General features: G+C 60.8%; 1 protein-coding gene across 3 annotated transcripts in view; it reads right to left on the bottom strand.

Moving 5' to 3' along the window:
* Positions 1-108: 108 nt before the first annotated feature.
* The window catches only part of SMG6 (SMG6 nonsense mediated mRNA decay factor), a 114,825-nt gene continuing 95,731 nt past the window's right edge, over positions 109-19,202 (bottom strand). For 2 of the 3 annotated variants that reach the window (XM_054847408.1, XM_054847412.1), the window contains exons 14-19: positions 18,542-18,718; positions 15,257-15,406; positions 8,110-8,263; positions 4,446-4,657; positions 4,060-4,141; positions 109-2,435 (exon numbers count right to left, since the gene is read on the bottom strand). In XM_054847408.1, the coding sequence (XP_054703383.1) occupies positions 2,305-2,435; positions 4,060-4,141; positions 4,446-4,657; positions 8,110-8,263; positions 15,257-15,406; positions 18,542-18,718 (906 nt within the window). In that variant the 3' untranslated portion in view covers positions 109-2,304. The remainder of the gene's footprint in view (positions 2,436-4,059; positions 4,142-4,445; positions 4,658-8,109; positions 8,264-15,256; positions 15,407-18,541; positions 18,719-19,202) is intronic. The other variant, XM_054847411.1, reaches the window with a different exon arrangement.

The raw sequence follows: 19,202 nt of genomic DNA, 5'->3' as shown, positions 1-19,202 counted from the left end.
AGCACAAACGCGTCCCGCTGCCGTCCCTCCCCGGTGCCCCCCCGTGCCCACCCCTGCCCCAGCCTTGACAGCAACTTCCCTGTTGACGGCAAACGAAACAACACGCTGCACAGACAAAGTGTTTAATACTAAAAATTATTAAAACCATCTTAACAAAATAGCCCGAATGCGGCTGCCTCCCCTCGATACAGGCTCGCTGCGGGAGCTTGGGGCAGCAGCCTGGCACGGTTGGCCCCAGGCACGGGGACGCTGAAGCCAGCGAGCCCCCACTCTGCTTGCTCTTGTGCCAGTGATCTGGTGGCAGCAAGACCGCCGTCCCACGGCCAAGCCTGCGGCACGGTGCGAGGGGTCAGCGTCTGGCAGAGCCGCAGGTCTCTCCGAGCTGGTGGTCCCCCAGGAAGGGCCTTGCGAAGCAGCCCTGGGGCAGCTCCATTAGAAAACACACATTTAAACACCCAGCGTGGAGGAGAAGGCAAAGTCTGCGTGCTGCTTACAGCCAGCGCGGTGCTGCAGGCACCGTACCGGGGCGCGGGTGCTATGGTCCCAGGTGGGCTCAGCCGCGGTGATGGCTCTGCGCAGCCTGCGGCAGGCGTGGGTACCCCAAAGTCTCTGTTGAACAGGCTCTGCTCTGCAGCACAGACCCTCTTTCGCTTGCAGCCGCCCCGGATGGTGCCGAGGCTGGGACATCCATATGGTACAGGTTAGCAAGCGTAAACCTGCTCGTCTTCATTGCTGTGCCATGCAGCCCCACTGTGGTTGGGCGCTGCTGGGCTTCCAACCCCGGCGCTGGCCCTCGCCACGAGGCTGGGTGGCTGGCACAGGGGCAACACTGGGCTTCCTGACGCAGACACCGGGTCCGAGCCACCCACGCAGGAAAGGAAAACGCTGGGCTCCGTTCTACTGCTTCCTCCACCACCTTTGATGCTTCCCTCCCACGGCCGCGGCGCCCCAGCGGGGCCCGGGGACGGCCTCAGGGTCACTCCCACCCTCTGCTCATGGGACTGGGACTTGACAGAGCTCCAGGGGCTCCAGTTCGCGGGTTAATGCTCCCTCTTAAGCTTCTGTATCTGGCGTGTAAGTGGGCTGGGGAAGGGAGGACTCGGTGGTGGGACAACGTGGCGTGGAGGAGGCTCAGTAACGCCCCGACTCTGCACCAGCTCCTAGGGCGGGATGGCCCAGTGACGAGGCAGCGGGGTCCCTTCGTGGCTCCCTCCACGGTGAAAGGGCGAGAGGGGACCCTCCCAGCAGGGCAAGTGGCAGGTGGGGGGGGGGGGAAAAACGGGTGCTGCCCCGGTTCTCTCCAGCCCTGCCCAACCCTGAAGCCACAAGCAGAAGCTGGAGCCCACACGCAAGAGTCGTCCATGGTGATGTGAGGACACACAGGATCTGTGGGACAGCTGGTCCTGGGGTCCTTGGGGACTCGGAGGATCTTGTTAGCCTCATGCTGAGTCTTAGGTCAAAAAATGTCTTTAAAGGTAGTGGGGTAGGACTACGGGGTTTGGGGGAGGAAGGAAGGGGCAGGTAATGGCTGGGGTAGGCAGGGGAGCAGAACAGAAAGCAGCCGTGGCGGAACTGGGGGGGGTGTTCAAAGCCTCCCCCCCCCCAGCAAAGCAGGCAGGGCACACACCTGAAAACTAACCTGTATGAAAATCTGCAATGAAACTCAACAAACAAACCCTGCACCAGGGAGAGGACAAGCACCTCCGCAAGCAGCAACCCCTGCACGGGGCGGGCGCGGGGTGGGGAGGGGGCTGGAGGCCTGGGGCTGCCTGGGCCACGCAGGACAAACAGGCTGGGGCAGGAGGGAACCTGCCCGTGAAGTCCACGGCCTCTCCGAGGGGCACAAGCTAGACTAAGCAATCGTAAAGTCTGTGCTGGTGCATCCCTGGTCTCTGCCCTACGCAGCCTACAAACCCGAAGAGCCACCGACTCGTGACTCGAGCTCTCTGCAACCAAGCAAACCAAGCAAAAGGCTGGCGATCCGGCACGGGCTCACCCAAAGCTTCCCTAGCCAGCGGGGCTCGCCAGCTCCACTCCGGCACTGCCCGAAGGCTGGCGGGACCCTCAATGGCCCAGCCTCCACGTGAACCATCCACAGCAATGACCTTCCCAGCTGGTCTGCCCTCGAGGGGGGGGGCCCTTCGCAGCACGGCCATTCTGGGGTGGGTTGAAGACGTGGCGTTTATTGTTCATGGTGGGCTGGAAGGCGATGGCGGCGTGTGGTGAGGGCTGCCGCTGAAGCCGGTCTCCCACCGTAACAGGCTGCGTGACTTGCTCAGGGGCTGTCGGCCCCGCTCAGCCCCCTCAGCCCTCCTGGGCCCACTTGAGGAAGGTGGGGATGTCCCGCACCGGCACATTGCGGGTCAGCGCTTTAACTCGCAGGTTCCGGTCGTCCGTCAGCAAAACCACTTCCCTGAGCAAATGGATGGGATCGTCTGCAACGAGAGCGAGCGAGCAGCGTAAAGCTCAGACCTCCCCGCTCTGCCCCAGCCCTTGCACCCGTCCCACACCGCGCTGTCCCCACACCATGGCCTCCCCCGCCCCGGGCCACCCAGCACCCCGGCGGTGCTCCCAGCTCCCCGCTCCCTGCCGAGGTTTCCCGGCGCGGCTCGGAGACAACACTTCATCTCGAAGGCCGCCTTCTCCCCACACCCTGCGCTGTCTGGGGGATGATTTGTAATCTCTGCCCGCAGCCCCGGGGCCGGGAAGCTGGTGAGCAGCACCGGGGTCCCACGCTGCCCGCTGCCCACATGGGGTGCGCCGTGCCGCAGGCAGGGAAGAGGAGGTCCCTCTGCCTGACCCAGGCCAGGAAGACGGCCCGCGACCCTGGCTCCAGCAGGAAGCTGGTGCTATTATTCTGGTGATCTCATTATAAGATCTAAAACCACCCCTTATTTTTTGCGAAGCTTTTTGGAGTCGCCACTGACACCGAGGCGTTTCTGGCTGGGGCTCAGACAGCCAGAGAGAGTTGAAGCCTGAGAAATAACCAAAGGGATCTTGCCCCCAGATGGATGAGCTGCCCCGCACGCAATGCGCCGGGCTGGGATGTGGGAGCCACGCTTACGTGTGTGCGAAGCAGGGGAAGCATATGGGGTATGTGTAAGCAGCTGGGTCCTGTGACCAGAGTACTGTTCCTATGAGCACAGGAAACACAGTGCCTCCGAGCCAGGACGGGAATGGAAAAAACAGAGTTTATGGGAGCCCAACATGGGCCCAGATTGGCTGCGCGGGGAGCGGCAGGACGAGGGGAAGGGGAGGGTGGCCAGGAACACGGGCTGTGGTCACGGTGTCAGGGCTGAGGATGGTGGGGCGAGCACCCCGGCCAGCCTGTGCTGGGAGGAAGGGGAGCAGGGGCTTGGTGGTAGGGCAGGCCAGGGGCCGAGGGCTGCTGAAAGTGGGATCGGGAGGTTTTGTGCGGACACTTTAAGAAATGTGTAACAATAAACATCCTCTGCTCCGCGCTGGTGACGCGCCTCCTTGTTACAAACCAGAGGCTGTCAGCTTGTCAGGCCCCATTCCCCATAATCCACATGATTTCAAAATTCAGCATCATTTGCACATAAACATTTGGTGACGGTTTCTCTGTGAATCTGACAAGTTAAGCTGCTAAGAATTCGCACTGACAAATGCGGGTTGATTTCTTGGGCAGCTGCTGATGCGATTCCCATCCCCAGTGCCCTGGCAACAGCCTGGGGGCTGTCTGGTCCCAGCACACGTGGCCGATGCCAGCTGGGCATCGGGAGGGAAAAGGGCCCTGGCCGGGGGACACCGGGGCTTGCGGAGAGGAGGCTTGTTCTGGCCCTTTGTCACCACTGCTAGCACCATGAAATTGCTCCGTGGACATTTACGGTGAGCTTCTCACAGGCTGGGGCATCCCCGGCGCAGTGAGGTGCGCATTTGGCAATGAGGTGAGAGGGCCACAGCCTGGGGCTGACCGGAGGCAGGAGGTGGCACCTTGGTGTTGAAAGAGGCAAAACGTGGGAGGGGCCGTGAAAGAGAAATGAGAGGGGTCCGTGGGATGCAACAGAGAAGGGACAAGGAGGATATGAGATGTTCTACCTTTGTTGGAGGGCATGAAATCCTTGGCCTTGTCATTGCAATAGTGGAGGCAGCAGGACAGAATCAGGTCATCATTGTTTCCCTGGAAGAAAAGGGCAATGTTACCCCTGGCAGGAAAAAAACCTGCAACCCCACCGCCCTGATTTCTGCACCGCCCCTGAGACGCTGCCGCAGCTCAGTGGAGAGCAGGGCTGCTCGGAGCCGAAACACATGGAGCCTGCAGGAGCCTGCTCAGCCGCCTGCAAAGCTGGGGACAGAGCTACCCCCTGCCCAGAGCTCGTGGACCCCAGGGTCCCTGGTTTCCAGGGAAGCAGTGGCCAAGAGCCTCCAGCCCTTGGCATCAGGACCTGTGTGTCCCATCCTCCTGGGGCCGGGATGTCCCTTACCTGCTGGCCGGTGGTGTCTTCGCTGCGGAAGGAGATGGACTCCAGCTCGTTGCCTCGACTGGTCAGAGCCCTCAAGCAGTTGTCCCGGCTCTCAAATCTCTCCTCCAGGAACTCGATGGACTTCCTGGCTCTCTCCTGCACTTGGCGGGCATAGCCTGCAGCCCGGTGCTCCATCTCTGGGCCCTTGGCCAGGCCATCCAGCTCGTTTATCACTTCAAACAGGAAGAGGAGGTACAGTTACTATGGGACAAGGTGCTCCTGTGACCTGCTGCTGGAGCACGCAAGTTGCCAAGGCCTTGGGGCCGGGGCACTGGGAGCTGGCTCAGGAAATCTGGGTTCAGCTGCCGCAGCGTCCCTGCACTCCTGGACTTGGCTGCAGGTCTGGAAAAGCTTTGCTGCCTTCCACCTCCGTGGGTCACCTGGCTCGGCCCCGAGCGTGCAGGCACCTCACCCCTGCAGCGTGCGGTAATGCTCCCTAAGGGCACCTCGCTCTGCCCTGCAAAATGCCAGACCACCACCGTGCCCCCTACCCCATGCTCCTGCCTCACGACCGATGGCACCTCCGTGCGTGCCCGAGGGTGTCAGAAAACCATGGCCTCCTGCAGCCCACTCCTCTGCCTCTGAGCACAGCGGTGGCCAGCAGCACCGTGCCTCCTGCCCCGCATCGCGCTGCCTAGCTCTGCACCTCTCATTGCCCTTTACTTTCAGACACCGAGAGCTGCTGCCTTCCTGCCGCAGGGCTGCACGTGGGAATAGGGTCACGCGTGGGAGCAGGCAGTTCCTGCTCCGACACTATTTCCCGCACAAGTCCTGGCCCTATTTTCCCACCTGAAGCCGCTGTCCCAGGCTCCCGGCAGGGGACACGTTATCTCCAACACCTCACCCATCTGGGTCTGATACAGGGTTCGCACATCTGTCCTGACACATGCTGCTCGAGACAAGCCTGAGCCTGGGATCAGGCGGATTCCCAGCCCATTTGCCTTAACTGGAGCCCATCAAGCCTTAGAGCCTCCTGTACTGCTGCCAAGCAGCTGGCAATCCCAGCCGCTCCGGCCTCCCGAGCCCAGCAGAAGCCCGAGGGACCCCAGCAGAGCTCCAGGAGGCACCCACCCTCTGATGCTGGGGCTGCTGGAAGAGCCGCTCCATCGCACAGCGAGTGCGCGTGTGCGAGCAAGATGCCGCCGAGGCGGCTAGCGGCGAGGCCGGGCACACAAGCGTGCGGCCAGATGTGCGCACGAGCGTCCTTGCCTGCATTCGTGCACAGGGCTGCGTGTGCGCGAGGCCGGGCGCGCGAGAGCTGGTGTGCACGTGTGCGCGAGGGAGCCTCTGTGTGCACAGTGTGTGTTTTAGCCATGGCTTCATTTCTGAAGATTGTTTCCGAGCCTGGAGCCAAGTCCTGAGTTCAAGTGGGAACTATGCATTCCTTGGGGGTTCGGGGAGAGAGCTCGGGGTCTGAGGCCTCTCCCCAGTGCTGTGAATCACTGCCCGGGGAGCCTGCGTGATCGCTCTGTTCCATGGTGAGACTGGCACTCACTGTCTGGGTATTCAAATTAAAGCTGCATGGAGCTGCTTTGCTCTTCGCTGGCCGGCGACTCTTCTTGCTACCGACCTGATGCTGCCATTTCCACACAATGCACGGCTGGGCCCGGGGTGGGGGGAGCCGTGCAAGAACGGAACATCAAACAGGAAAAGCTGGTATTCCCTCCCGAAATCCGCCTTCCTGCTTCCAAGCTAAACAGGCTTCAAAGGGGAGGCTTGTTTGTGCTTCTGCACCAGGCCTGGCTTCTCCATGGCGGGGTCAGCCTCAAGGAGCACGGAGCAGGTTAAAGAGCAAGAGAAACAAACCCAACGCGAAGCCGCGTGCTTAACCCCTTGCTGCATCCCCGGGAAGAGCGGGGAGGAGTGCCCCGTGCTGGGGGAAGGGCACCGTGCGTGTCTCCGGACTGGTGATGGGGCACAGCACCAAGGCCTCTGCCCCCAGCAGCCACGGGCCCCCGGCTTACCCCGGGGGACGAATTCCTCCTGCCCGCACCCGGGTCTCAGCACTGTTGGCTTTCCTGGGGGACAAGGGGGGATTTGACCAACATCCGCTGCGGACAGGGAGTCGCTGGCTTCAGAGTGCTGCAGCAGCGGCAGGGGAGGCTCATGGCAGGCGGTGGGAGAGGAGTTACTCCACCCCCCCAGTGATGGGCTGTGCAGGGAGGCAGCAGGACAGGAGAGCGCTGAAGGTGCTCAGTTGCTGCTGCTCCTCCTGCCCGTGGCAGGGCAGGCCAGGCCCCTTCTGCAGGTTGAGGGCAGCAGCATCTTGGACAGGGACGGGACCAGGGTTTTCACCTCTCCTGTAACTGCTGCCCCTGGCTGGGGCTCGGATGAAGAAGCCTCACGCCAAGGACAGGAGTGCACCAGGAGGCAGGGCCATGGCTCCAGGGCAGGTCCCAGCTCAGGTGTTAATCTGCTCTGCAGCTCCTGGGGCTGCCTGGGCTCTGCTGGTGCTGCTGGCCTCCTTCCCTTCGCTTCTACACGAAGCCCTGGCGCTGAGATGCCAAGCCACAGAGCACCTTGGCAGCTCCCCTGCTGAGTTGGGCAGGCGGCCAGCCCTGCTCCCCCTCCCCAAGGGTCCTGTTTCCAGCCCCAGCAATCCCTCCTGAGCCAGTCCGGTCACAACACGGGGACTGGTGGCAGCTGGACGTTGGCTCTGGGACAGGCAGAGCCGTCTGCTGGACACCAGGAGTTGAGAAGGAAGCCCCGTAACGGCTTGGAGGGCAGGCACCCCTGCGTGCCGCAGGCCAGGACTTCGGCACGAGCGTACACCTTGCTGCTCGGATGCTGGAGATGCCCACGGGGCAGAGCTGGCCCCTGACCTCCCGGGGCTGTGGTTGGATGGGGCAGCCTGTGGGCTCTGCAAGGCTTGGCCCCGCTCCTGCCCCGGCCTCTCCTGCTGCCCTCGGGGATCCTTTGAACGCCAGGTTGGCACCGGGACGTGCCGGGTGCCGGAGCGACACTGGCCAGAGGAACGCTACCTCCAGCCCGGAGCGCGATCAAACAATCAGAGCAAAGGCATCTAACCAAATCCTCCCGCCACCCTGGGAGACCACCCAGCAGCACAGCCGTTATCTGCCAGGGTGAGTGTTTACCAATAACGGGAACCAGCTTGCTGTTTTACTGCGAGCTTTATAAGGATAAAAAGAAGGGCTGGGCTTGAGCAGCTCTGAGACGCTGGGACACAGGCCGGCCATTTGCTCAGGCTGCCTAAGCCCCAGCTCAGCTGGGATAAGCTATCTGTTCTGATTGTTTAACAATTCCTCCTCCTTGCTCCCTCCAAAATTCCCTCCAAATTCCATTTAACACCCGTGTGCCTCTCCCAGCCCCTGGCAACCCCAAATGCACCAGGGGGAGAGGAGCTTGCTGAGTGCCGTGGGCAGAAAGCTGGCAGGAAGGGACAAGGGTGACATGGGCTGAAGGAACGTCAGCCATGGCTGGGACGAGACAGGGCAGGACAGATGCCAGGTCCACCTCCACACCCAACCGGCCACAGCACAAGCCACCCAGCCCCAGACCACACAGGCACTGTGGGCACGTGAAGCAGGGAGAGAAGGAGCTGGCATGGAGGGCAGCCCATGCCAGGGGGAAGGGGAAGCCTCCACCTCACGCCGGCCCTACTCACCGATCAGGGGCACCACCAGGATGAATTTCCTGCAGTCCAGCAGCGTTATCAAGCTGCTGAGGTGGTCGATGAAGCCATTGGTGTCTGGGACCAGGAAGACAGGTCTGATCTCCAGCTCCATCTGCCTCATTTGACTTTGGTCTTTCAGCACGGCCTGGAGGAGAAGGACATATGATGAGTAAGTAGGACGTCAGCCCTAAGACCTATAGACCCTAAGAGCAGAAGATAAACCTGGCTTGTATGCCTCCCACAGCAAGGGCATCGTGTGAAGGGGACCGGCAGGAGGTTGTGTCCATCCCGCCTGCACACCTTAAACATCAAGTCTCGCAGGTCCACAGCATGCACGTGACAGCAATGGTGAAAGCCTCCAACAGAACACTCTCCTAGGAGAACAGCCCTGTCCAGGCTCTGGGGAGAACTGGGACCAGCCTTGAAAATGGAGATGTTTTGGGAATTGTCCCATTTACGGGACTGGCAGTTGCCAGGACTATCTGCACCGGTGCCAAGAGACTGACCCTGATACAAAACAGCGGGGAGAAAAGGGGGCTGGAGGAAGTGGGTTCTGGGACTCCAGATGGAAGCAGCTCAAGGTGATAACAGCCAAAACAAACCAGTTTGGGACAGACGAGCCCTGCCAATGGCATCCTAACGCAAGGACCCTGAGCAGGCAGCCAGGGAGGGGTGGAATGCTTGGCTGAGTATCTCACTCACTGTCCCACCAGCTCCCACATGTGCCTTTTCTGACTCCATCCAGCTGAGGAACCAGGTGGGTTCCAGCCCTGGAAATCCACAGCACTGTCCTTGGCTGAGTCTTTTGCACCCACTGGAGACCAGAGATGCTCACGCACACATGGGAAGGGTCTGCTGGGTCTTACTAACAACCCTGTGGGGTTGCACCTGGACCTCTGCACAATGCCAGTTGCCAAAATGGGACCCAAGAGCTCACGTATTACTTTCGACGCTATCGAAGGACTTGGGCTCTTTAGTAAGTCACAAGCTTAAAAAACTCAGGATGCTATTCTAGTGCTTCCTCTGCTTAAAAATAGCTTCCCTGGACTCGCTGATGTTTGTTGCCTCTAATAGGAACCGGTCACCCACGGAGCACAGCAGCACTACTGTGGAACACATCCACCTTGCAAACCCTTGCGACAGCAGTCTCGCACCCACAAGATGCGCCCCAGGGGCAGGAGGCGACGGCCAACCCTGTTCTGCCCAATGTTACGGGGAACTCCCCCTGCCTGGGGTGAGGATCTGAACCCTCCCGCAGTCATGCCAAAGCCTCGGAGGCACCCTGGAACGATGAGCTGCACGGGCCAGTAGTGGCCATGGAAAGAAGTGGTTTTTATTCCATTTCCAAGTGTTGTCATCTGGCTTTAAATCCAGGCAACTTGATGCTGCCACCTCCCAGAAGTGTCTCCAGGCAAGGCAGCGACCATAACCTCACCACGTGCCTCCCACCCACCTCCTGGCAGCGCTGGTCCTGGGGCCGCAGCTCCCATTGACCCTGAGGGGAGATGGGCAGAGCGGGGAGCGCGCCAGGGCACGACAGCGTGAGGATACGTGTCCCCCATCGCGCAGGGGCAGCTACAATGGCACCAGCGTCCCTGTACAGATGCTGGGTGCCATCCCTGCCTGCGCTCTGCCTTCACCCAGGGAGGTGATGGCACTCCCCGGCGGCACGGGAACCCCGTGCTGGCAACGCCGGCACGGCGCTGCCTCCTCGGTGTGAGGGTGGGAGGTGGGGTTTCTCCCCAGGGTTTGGGGGTCCAGGAGGAGACACTCGGCCCTGGGAAGCACCAGGCCCTGCTGAGCTCCACCTGCCACGGGGAGATGGAGAAGGGCCCCGTCAGCCAATGCAGAGACCCAGAGCGAAGCGGCACGTCCCTTGTGCAGTGGCCAAAGAGGTCAAAGGCCCCGAATTTGCAGGAAGAGCGGGGCAAAACCACGCAGCCTCCAATGGGTAACGACAGTCCTATGCAAGCAAGGGCCGGTGGCAGGAGGGGACCCGACACGGCTGCATCCCGACACGGCTCCCCGACCCCGGGACTTGTCCCGGTCCACGCAGGTGACCTCAGGAGCGCAGCGTGAGTGGGAAGCTCACCTACCCCTCCGGCCGGGGGAGCGCGGGGATGACGGCGGGGAGGGGGACAGTACCCTCGTGTGTGGCATTTGCCCCGGTGGCTTTCGCAGGCTGTACCCGGCTGATTCCTGGCAGCCGCGAGCGACGCCTGTGCCGGCCGTCACGTCCCATTCCGCTCGCTGGGCCGCCCGGTGAGAGAAGGACACAGGATGCGCCGGGAGTGAAAGAGCGAGGTCGGCGGGGAGCGTGCCAAGTCCCCGCGCACAGCTCCGGGCCGCTCGGGGAGCCAGAGGGAAACTCGCCTTTGCAGAGTTCAGAGGCCGGCAGCGAGATTTATTTTTGTTTGTGTGAGTAAAAGGCTGCAGAAGCCTCCGGCCAAGGGGTTTCGGGGGGGAGAGGAGTGGCCTGTGATTCATGCGGACGCTGGCTGGCCCCATGCCAGAGATGAAAGGGAGCCCATGTGCGGGGAACCGGGGAGGCGAGTGCCGCGTTAACCCTTCTGCCGGTCCGCGGGGCACGGTCCCGTGGGGAGGAAGGAGGGGCGCGGGGATGCGGATCGGGACGTTCGTGTTTGGGGTCCGGCTGCTGTGCCGCCACCGCTGCCGGAAACAAACCGCCAGTCCCGCCGTGCCTCAGCTTCCCCGATGTGAGGACGGCGAGATGGTGGCCCATGCGTCCTGCCGGGAGGTGGGGTTTGGAGGAGACCCTGGGGAGAGCGGTGCGGTTCAAACAGTGGAGGCACAGCCTCGCCTCGGCTCAAGTGCTTTAGGACAGCCGGGCTTCAGCCTTGTCTTACTGGGGAGAAACACGCTGCACGGCTCCATGGCAGAGTGACCCTGCAGTGCTGGACGTGGCAGGGGACCTCTGAGGCTGGGGGCTCTCTGCTCCCCCCGGGGCCAGGCAGCTCCCCCTCTCCTGCCTCCTGCACCCACACGCTGCGGCAGCCAGAGCTGCTCCCACCCGCAGCCCCCTGCCCGGCCTTCTGCTCCGGCCATGGGGGCTTCTCCCAGGAGCTGGGCCGGAGCCGGAGGTGGCTCCCCCGGCTGCCCCAGCTGGTGGCAGCACTGAGATCAGACATTCTTGCACACACAGTCCCAAATTCCCAGCTCATCCATCAGCTGGGATCACCTGGGGGATTCCCCGGAAGCCGCTGTCTGGCTGAGGGCTTCCAGTGTGGACAGGGGACCGGTCCCTCAAGAGCCAGGCCATCAGGTGGTACTTTCTGCGGAGTTCCAGGGGGGGAGACCTGAGTGTCTCCACCACAAGCACAGAATAGTAGGGGGCCCCCATTTGCCCCCCGGGGCTCCGCACATGGACCCCAGCACTCCTCTGCCCGCAGTGCCGGGCTGGCGGAGAGGCCTAGAGCCGAAGCCCGGCAGACATGAGTGCCCTGCTGCCTTTGGGACGGGTTGTACGGGGTCACGCCGCTCTGCCAGGACGGATGGGCAGTCGCCATCCTGCCACCACCTCTCCTGCCCCGACCCGCTCTCCGACTGCGGGGAAACCCGGTGCCACTGCCCCTTCCAGCCCCGCTTGCTCCACGGGGATCGGAGGCGGATTTTCCAGGGCCGAGAACAATGCCTCTCTAGTCTCTGCTCGAGGGCTTCCTCCTCCCAAGGTTCATCTGCAGCGTCTTCCTCAGGAGTAAACGTGCCCCGTGCCTGGTAGCAAACCGGGGCCGCCGCCGTGGCGGAGCCGCCGTGGGTGGGTGTGCGTCTTCCGCAGCCAGCAGGCACCCGCTCCCAGGCAGGTGCGTGTCGGCGCGTGTGCACCCGCGGCATTGTTCCTGCGCGCCGAGGAGAGCGTGAATGGGATACGGCTATATTTAGCCACTTACTCACACTACCGCCACAAAGGAGCGGCTGCATCTTAAGGGGGCGGCCGTTCCGTGGGCTCAGAAGGGACAGGAGAGTGGCTATTTCGGGAAGACATGTCATAATTGGCCGCCCCGGTTAAGCTGCTTCTGTAATGCTGAGCAAAACAATAGCAGCATCCAGAGGAAGAGCCTGTTATGTTTCAGGTGGGATGTTTTCAACCGGTCAGGAAACTCGACCGCTCCCAGCGCACAGCGGCGGCACAAAGGACAGGGGACGCCGAACAGCATGGACCAAGGGCCCGGCCAAGCAGCGGGGGCGGCTGGGAGCACGTGGCAGGACCTGGTGCCGGCTGGGGACACGGCCCTGCCAGAGAACGCTGCCTGCCCCGGCAGCACCACTGCCGCCTCCTCTTGTCCACCTGCCTGCCTGGCCTCTTGCCCCTCCAAATATCTGAGCAGCACCCAGGTATGTGCCTGGCCCTTCACCTCACCCCGACGCATCGCTGCTGTCGCCAGGCTGTGACATGGGGCTCCGTCCCAGCCTGGGCGAGCGGTGAGGGCAGAGGCAGGCTGGCAGCAGAGCCAGGGAGCAGCAGCCAACCTGCAACGCAGGGTCAGGCAGCAAAGGGCTGCCTCCTCGCAACCAGGGCTGCCCAGGGACACAAGAGGCTACGACCTAACAGTGCTCTGGCCTATCTGACTCCCTCAGAGTGATGGTTTTGGGGTACAAGCTTGTGTAGGGGAACAGAGCTGAGCAATCCTGGTCCCTCTGCAGCTGGTGCTAGCCAAGGGCCACCCCCGTTTGCCATTTACCCTGCCTGGACCAGTACTTGCCTGGCAGTCCAAGCCGCCATCCTGCGCACACCCAGCCAGGGCAGGGACCAAAGGAATGCAGTGAAGCCCAAATCCCCCTCAAGGTGTAAATGTGACCCCAGCACTGCCTGTGGCTGGGAGCTAAAACAAGAACCTGCCTGCTGAAGGCAAGCAGCAGCAATGAACTTGGGACATCAGGCTCTACGGGAGGCAGGTGCGGCACCTGGGCTCTCTGGGTCCAAGTCACCACCACCGCACAAAGCCACAGGGCCATGAGTGGAGAGCTGAGGCTCTCAGCCACGCTGGGACAGGAGCCTCGTCTGCTGGACCCGGATGAATACGTGGAGCTGTGGCTTGTCCCCAGGATAATGAAAGTGGGACTCGGAGAGCAGCTGATAGATGAACTCTGTAGGTGAGCAGTGAACAAGAGAAATGAGCTGTAACAGCAAAGGCGGAAGATCACCAGGTCCCAGGAAACACAAAATCTCTTGAGAAGATCAGAAAGGTCAAGGACCACAGGCCAAGAGAGGGAAAGTGGAGGGGGTGGATGCTGAGCTGGCTCCGACCTTGCCTCTCCAGGCAGCACTTTCCACCCGAGCACCTCCGCTCCTCCAGCTCCGGCCGCGTGGTCAGTACCAGGGCAGGGAGAGGACTGGGGCAAGCACACATGTTCTGCTCCGGGCTGTTCCCAGCTAGCTACGGGCTGGATGACTTTACCGAAGCCCCAAGGACTTCTCCTCCACCCTGCGCCTTCAGACTCCAACTGCACCTCAGCTCTCAGCTGTGCAGCCCCTGAAGCTGCCCACACCCTCATTTTGACCTCTCTCTGCCTGCAAGCACCGGCCCCAGCACGGCTGGGGAGGAAGGGAGGAGCACGCCGGGGGGAGAAAGCCCCTGACAACATCAGGCAGCCCCCACTCTCCCCGCAGAATGGGCAGCGGCCATCCCGGGGGGCCCTGCTGCAGCTGGGCTAGTCGCCGGGGCCGGGATCTGCTGCACGCTGCCCTCCCCGAACATGTGCAGTTCCTGTTTGCTGTGTCTGTACAAGGCAGTGGGAAGTGGGGAATTTACTTACACCTCCCGCTTAACAACCCTGGGAGGCTGGAAGGCTTCAGTCCGCTTTAATTTACAGCCCATCTCTCCAATCTTTCACTCGTTCGCTGCTGCTTTCTTCCTCCTTGTATTAATGTGACCCAGGTACCTGCCAACAATAATGGACTCGCTTGCGGGGGCGGCCCCTCCCTCCCGGCGCAACTTCTACCTTCGCCTTGATATGAATTGCTCGAAATTCAAATGAAAAAGAAAAAAGGCGAAATCTGAAAGGTTGGGGTGGGTTTGGAAAAGCGAAGCGCAGTGGTTCTGGGCCCGGCGCCAGTAGCCGGAGGGTACACATGTGCACGCTCTCCCAGTAGGGCCTTCAGCAGCCCTGTTTTACAACCACCTCGGCACACACTGCAGAGTTCACGCATATGGCCAGACAGATGTGTCTGGCTTACGTTCAAGGCTGGAAAATGAAGAATTATGGAAGTGAAGGGCCCTGGGCATTAGAGAGGGCGGAGGTGAGGGGGAGGGGAGCCAGGGAGAATTTTTCCTCTGCTGAGAAATCCTCATCTGGGCTGCGAGGCTGGAGGAAGAGGGGTTGCGAGCGCCGAGGCAGCCAACAGCCATGCATGTGAGATTGCTCTTAAAGCAACAGCGTGCATCGCCCGGCCTCTGCTCCCAGTCCAACCAGTTTACTTCACCGACTCCCACTGGGAAACATGCTCGGATCAGGCCAGGGCCAGGACAGGATCACCTGTATCCCGTCTGTTTGTCCCCATAACGATGGCAACGCTCTGCAAGCGACGCTCTGGCTGCAGCAGCCGTTCGCAGACTATTTTTCCTGCCGCTGGCTCCCACGTGAACTCTGCTGTTCACGTCCCACCCTCTCCCTCATCTGCCTGTGCCCCGCTGCACAGAAAAGCCATTTTCTCACCAAGCCTCGCTGCCACGGAGCTTCTGCCCCGGGCAGGGGGACAGCTGACTGCCTGGCATGCACTGCCGTACAGCCACGGGGCACAGCACTGCCCTGCCAGGGCTCCTTGGCAGCTCCATGGAGAAGCTATGTCTGGCTTCACGAGGGTCCCAGGAGTCCCCAAAACATTCATCTCAGGGCCTGGAAGGGCAGGTCGTACCCTGGGTGGGGGACAGCAACACTGATTTGGCCCTTCCACCAAAGGCAAAGCTAAGCTTGCTGCTGGGATTCACAGAGGCAGGGCTGGGCACCTACACCGCGGAAGCTCAAGGTGCTACGGGATAACCCGAGAGGCCGCTGGTCCTGAAGCGTGGCAGGGAAACGGCTGCGCACCATCGGCACAGTGAGGCAGAATAAGCCCATGTACAAAAGCAAAGCAGCTCCTCAGCCAGCTCGGGCGCTGCAGCTGCACAGCCTGTCCTACCTGGATCTTGTCTTGACGACGCTGCTGCTCAGCTACTTTCCTGGCCAGGGCTTGCTTCTTGGCTCTGAGCTCCTTGATGTCCATCTCTCCCCCGCTGCCTTCAGCCTCAGAATCATCTTCGAATGCCTCAATCCTCACATCATCTTCCTTCTTCCAGTAAAATGCAGAAAGACAAAAAAAAGCCAGGAGAGAAGTCATTGTAAGGGATGCTGGTGGCAGGGACCGTGCTCGTTCTGCTCTTCCCCTTCCAGCAGACAAATCCCTGCCGGGCAGGGTCCATCACCACTTGCTGATGGGCAACTGACTATTTCTAAACATCCAAAAGAAGCAAACAAAATAAATAAATAGTAAACGTCCAGGAAATGACAAGGTGAGACAGGAGGTAGTGGGGCAGGGAAGGCAGCGACCAGGCAGGGCAGGAGCAGCCCTGCTTAAAGCTCTGTTCTAAAATCAAAGCCTCTTCCTCACCTTAGAAAACTCTTCCCACAGCCTTGGGTGAGTCACCGATGTTTTATATGCTTCAGTTTTGTAAACCCATGGTATTTCCCTGTCTCTCTGCTTTGCCTGGCTGTTTAGGCTGCACAAGCCATGGAGCAAATGCTGTTTCTCCCCACCTGCCTGCACTGGGGCTGTACAACACTGCTCAAACACTGCTGCCTCATCCGAGGCTAGGCACACAAGCTGATCATCTTGACAGGAAACTTGGATCTGTGAAGCCAGGAGGCCAAAGAGCCTGTTCCCCTTCTCCAGTTTGATCTCTGTATAGGCCAGAGAGACTCCTGCACCCACCCCAAAACTTCCAGCTGGGCTGGAACAGATGTTTTAGGAGATGCTCAATCTTGATTTTAAAGCTCCACATGATGGAGAATCCACTGCGTCTTGAGGTCAGTCATTTCAACAGTTAATTACTTCCTCTGTTAACATTTGCATCCTACTTCCAGCCTGCCTTTGCCATGCTTCTGCTGGACAGGAACCTTGTCTTTGCTGAACTGAAGGGTCCCTGGGTCTCCAACCTCCTGCCCACACAGGCACTTCTGGACCACGCTGCATCTTCACCCCCTCCTAGAAACCCTTCCCTGGATCTCCCCACCAGGACTGCAGACCTTTCCCAGTATGCCTGCACTGCCTGAACTGCAGACCCCAGAATGAGCCGTGCTGTTCCTACCCCAGGTGAAGGCCGCGTTGGCCTTTCCCTATGCACTCAAATCTCCGGGACACAGGAGGGCGGGAGGTGGTGGCTGTTGTCCGACTGGGGATCAGCCACAACCCAGGTCCCCCCCCAGCTTTGCTGCTCTCCCCGGTGGCTCCTTGCTGAAAGGGGAGACCACAAGTCCCTGTTCCTCAACATGTGTCCCACCAGCAGCTGCCTGCACACACGTGCTGCCAGCTCTGCCACTGCTGCTGCCAGCCCCCTTGTCTCGCCCAGACCCCCTTCCTCCCCAGCGCAGCGACCACGGGCCTTCCCAAGCCCTGCCGTCACCAATCTCCCCTTCTCTGCACAAAAGCCAAAGGCTGTGATGGGGCTGGGAAGAGTTCCCAGGTGGCACCCGGGCAGAAAGACCTGCTCTGAGCCCCCAGAGGGCTGCAGGGGATGGATCCTGCTCAGGAGGATTCCCCGGAGGGACAGGAGCATCACTACGCTGCCTGCCCTGTGCAGGCTGCCATGGCATGTGTTAGCAGGAGGGACTCCGGCAGGAGCTCACAGTCTTAATTTAGAACAACCCCAGCACTGCACAGTTGCGTACTCAATCGTTTCACCCAGACTGCACGCCCGCCTGCCCACAGAACCACGTACTCTTCTCTCACTGTGACATTTTAGCCATGGGAAGGAGGAAGATGGAGCCTTCAGGCTCATTTCCCTCTGTTGGGACAGGCTGGACCACAGGGGATGGGGGGGATGCTGCCAGAGGGACAGTGTCGCCCAGGGACCTTGGGAAAAAGCATGCGTCAGATGCAGATCTGCTGCGGTGGGTCAGGATCTGCTTGCCCTGGCTGATGGTGGTCACGCTGGCAAGCTGGAAGCTCCCTTGCGATCAGAACCCAAGGAGGAAGCTCCCAGGTTGCGCAACAAGCTCACACAGAGGTTCCCACAGCAGAGCAGAGACTGTGGGGACGGGGCAGGAGGGAGCTATCCTCCATACCACGTTGGTTCACAGCAGAAATTGGAGGGACCGACCCAACAAAAGGAGTGCTCTGGAGAACAGAACTGTCCCTGTCATGACACTGGGTAGAACCTGAAGATCCCCCCCATATCATATGCTTTTGGTGTCAGCTTGAAAATCTCCTGCACCTTCTCCAAAAGAGGACAAAGGTTCAGGTCTCCCACCTTACAGAGGCATCTCTTGCTGCCTGGGGTTTTTGCTCTGAGCCTCAGTGCAAAAAAATCACCTAAAGTCTGTCCCCTGCTCAGCCGGAGCCAGCTGCTGGGACAAGGAGGGTGCCGAGCACATTCTTGCCCTGGGCTCCTCCGGCTGCCAGCTCCCTGGGGCACACAGGGCCACGGGGCACCCAGCGCCGGCAGAGGCAAGGTGCTGTCCCCTGTACGGGGTGATACCCTCTCTGGCTCTGCAGCACCCATCCCCGGTGCAGGGAGGGGACCCGGAGCGAGCCTGGGCAGCGCTGGGCCACCCAGCTCCCCACTCCCAACGCCTCTGCCCCTCTCTCCTGTTTCCCTGGCCTTTCCAACTGCAAGATTAAACAGAAGAAAAGAGTCAACCTGCAGAGCGGCTGGCAGGGCCCTTAAACACACACACGGAGCCTGGAGTGAAGCAAGGCCTACAGGAACAAGCAAGGGCAGAAAAACAAGAGCTGAATTCCTTAATCACATCAGGATGTGAGAGGCAGGGGAGGGACGGGGCGCCAATGTCAGCTCTTCCTGTACGTGTGCTGGAGGCTGGAGCTCAGGCCTCCGCCGCAACGAGCTCTATGGCTATAAACTTGATCCTGAAGCTGAACCCTGACACCCCCTCGCCCACCTCCTCTCCCGGGGCCGCGGCGCTGCACGTTATTAAAGCTTCCCCCCGCTTCGGGTACGAAAAAAGCAGCATCTGGAACTCATAGCAGCGCGCGAGATAGAGGCACACGGGTTGGACTGGCAGGAAAGGGCACGAGCGAAGTACACTCGAGAGACAAGGGCTGTGCACCATTTTCCCCCCCTCGCCTCCCCCCACAAAATGCACACGCAGCTACGCCGGCTATAAATAGCGGGAGCTGCAGGGCAGGCAGAGGCTGGGCCCCACAGGGGTGATTCTTCCTTCACCGAGGCGCACTCTTCCCGCACGGTACCTGATCTTCCAGTTGTTTTCCCTCTTGGCTTCCCATTTCCTTTCCCATGGCGTCTGGGACGGGTGCCACTGACACATATTTTCCACCCTTGAATGCCAGCAAAGGCTCTTCTTGTCCACAAAGGGCTTCCAGGAAATACTTCAGAACTGTGACCCTCTTGCAGTCGGCTGCAATAACCTACAGGGTGAGGATGAGGCGGTTGGGGAGAGGGAAAGGAAAACAAAGTCAGTGCAAAGGGGAGGCGGATGGGCAACGGTCAGGGGGAAACGTTTGGGGCTAGAAGGCCCGGTGGGACGCAGGCAGCGCTGCACAGCACCGCAGGGATGTACAGGGTGCTCCTCTTCTTCTAAACAGGGATGGAAGGGGTTTGCCCATGCCTTGTAGCCCACTGTCCCCAGGGAAAAGGAGGCAGGAGAAGTCATGACACTCAGCACCGATCCGTGTCCTGTTGTGCCCCCTCTGTGCCCCCCAGGGCCACAGGGCTGCTGGGGGGGCAGCCAGCCCCCTGCCCAGCCCCACCAAATGGGGGAAAGTCCTGCTGAAGTGTAAAGAGATGAATGATGTGCCCTATCCTTACCATCTTGTTTCTGCTCCATCGCCAGATTCCCCCCTGCAAAAGCTGGGGAGGGATGCAGGTGGAGAGTGGGTTGGCGGGGGGCAT

Source organism: Grus americana, chromosome 19, assembly GCF_028858705.1.
Source record: "Grus americana isolate bGruAme1 chromosome 19, bGruAme1.mat, whole genome shotgun sequence".
NCBI lineage: Eukaryota > Metazoa > Chordata > Aves > Gruiformes > Gruidae > Grus > Grus americana.
This window is presented reverse-complemented; position numbering and strand designations above follow the sequence as displayed.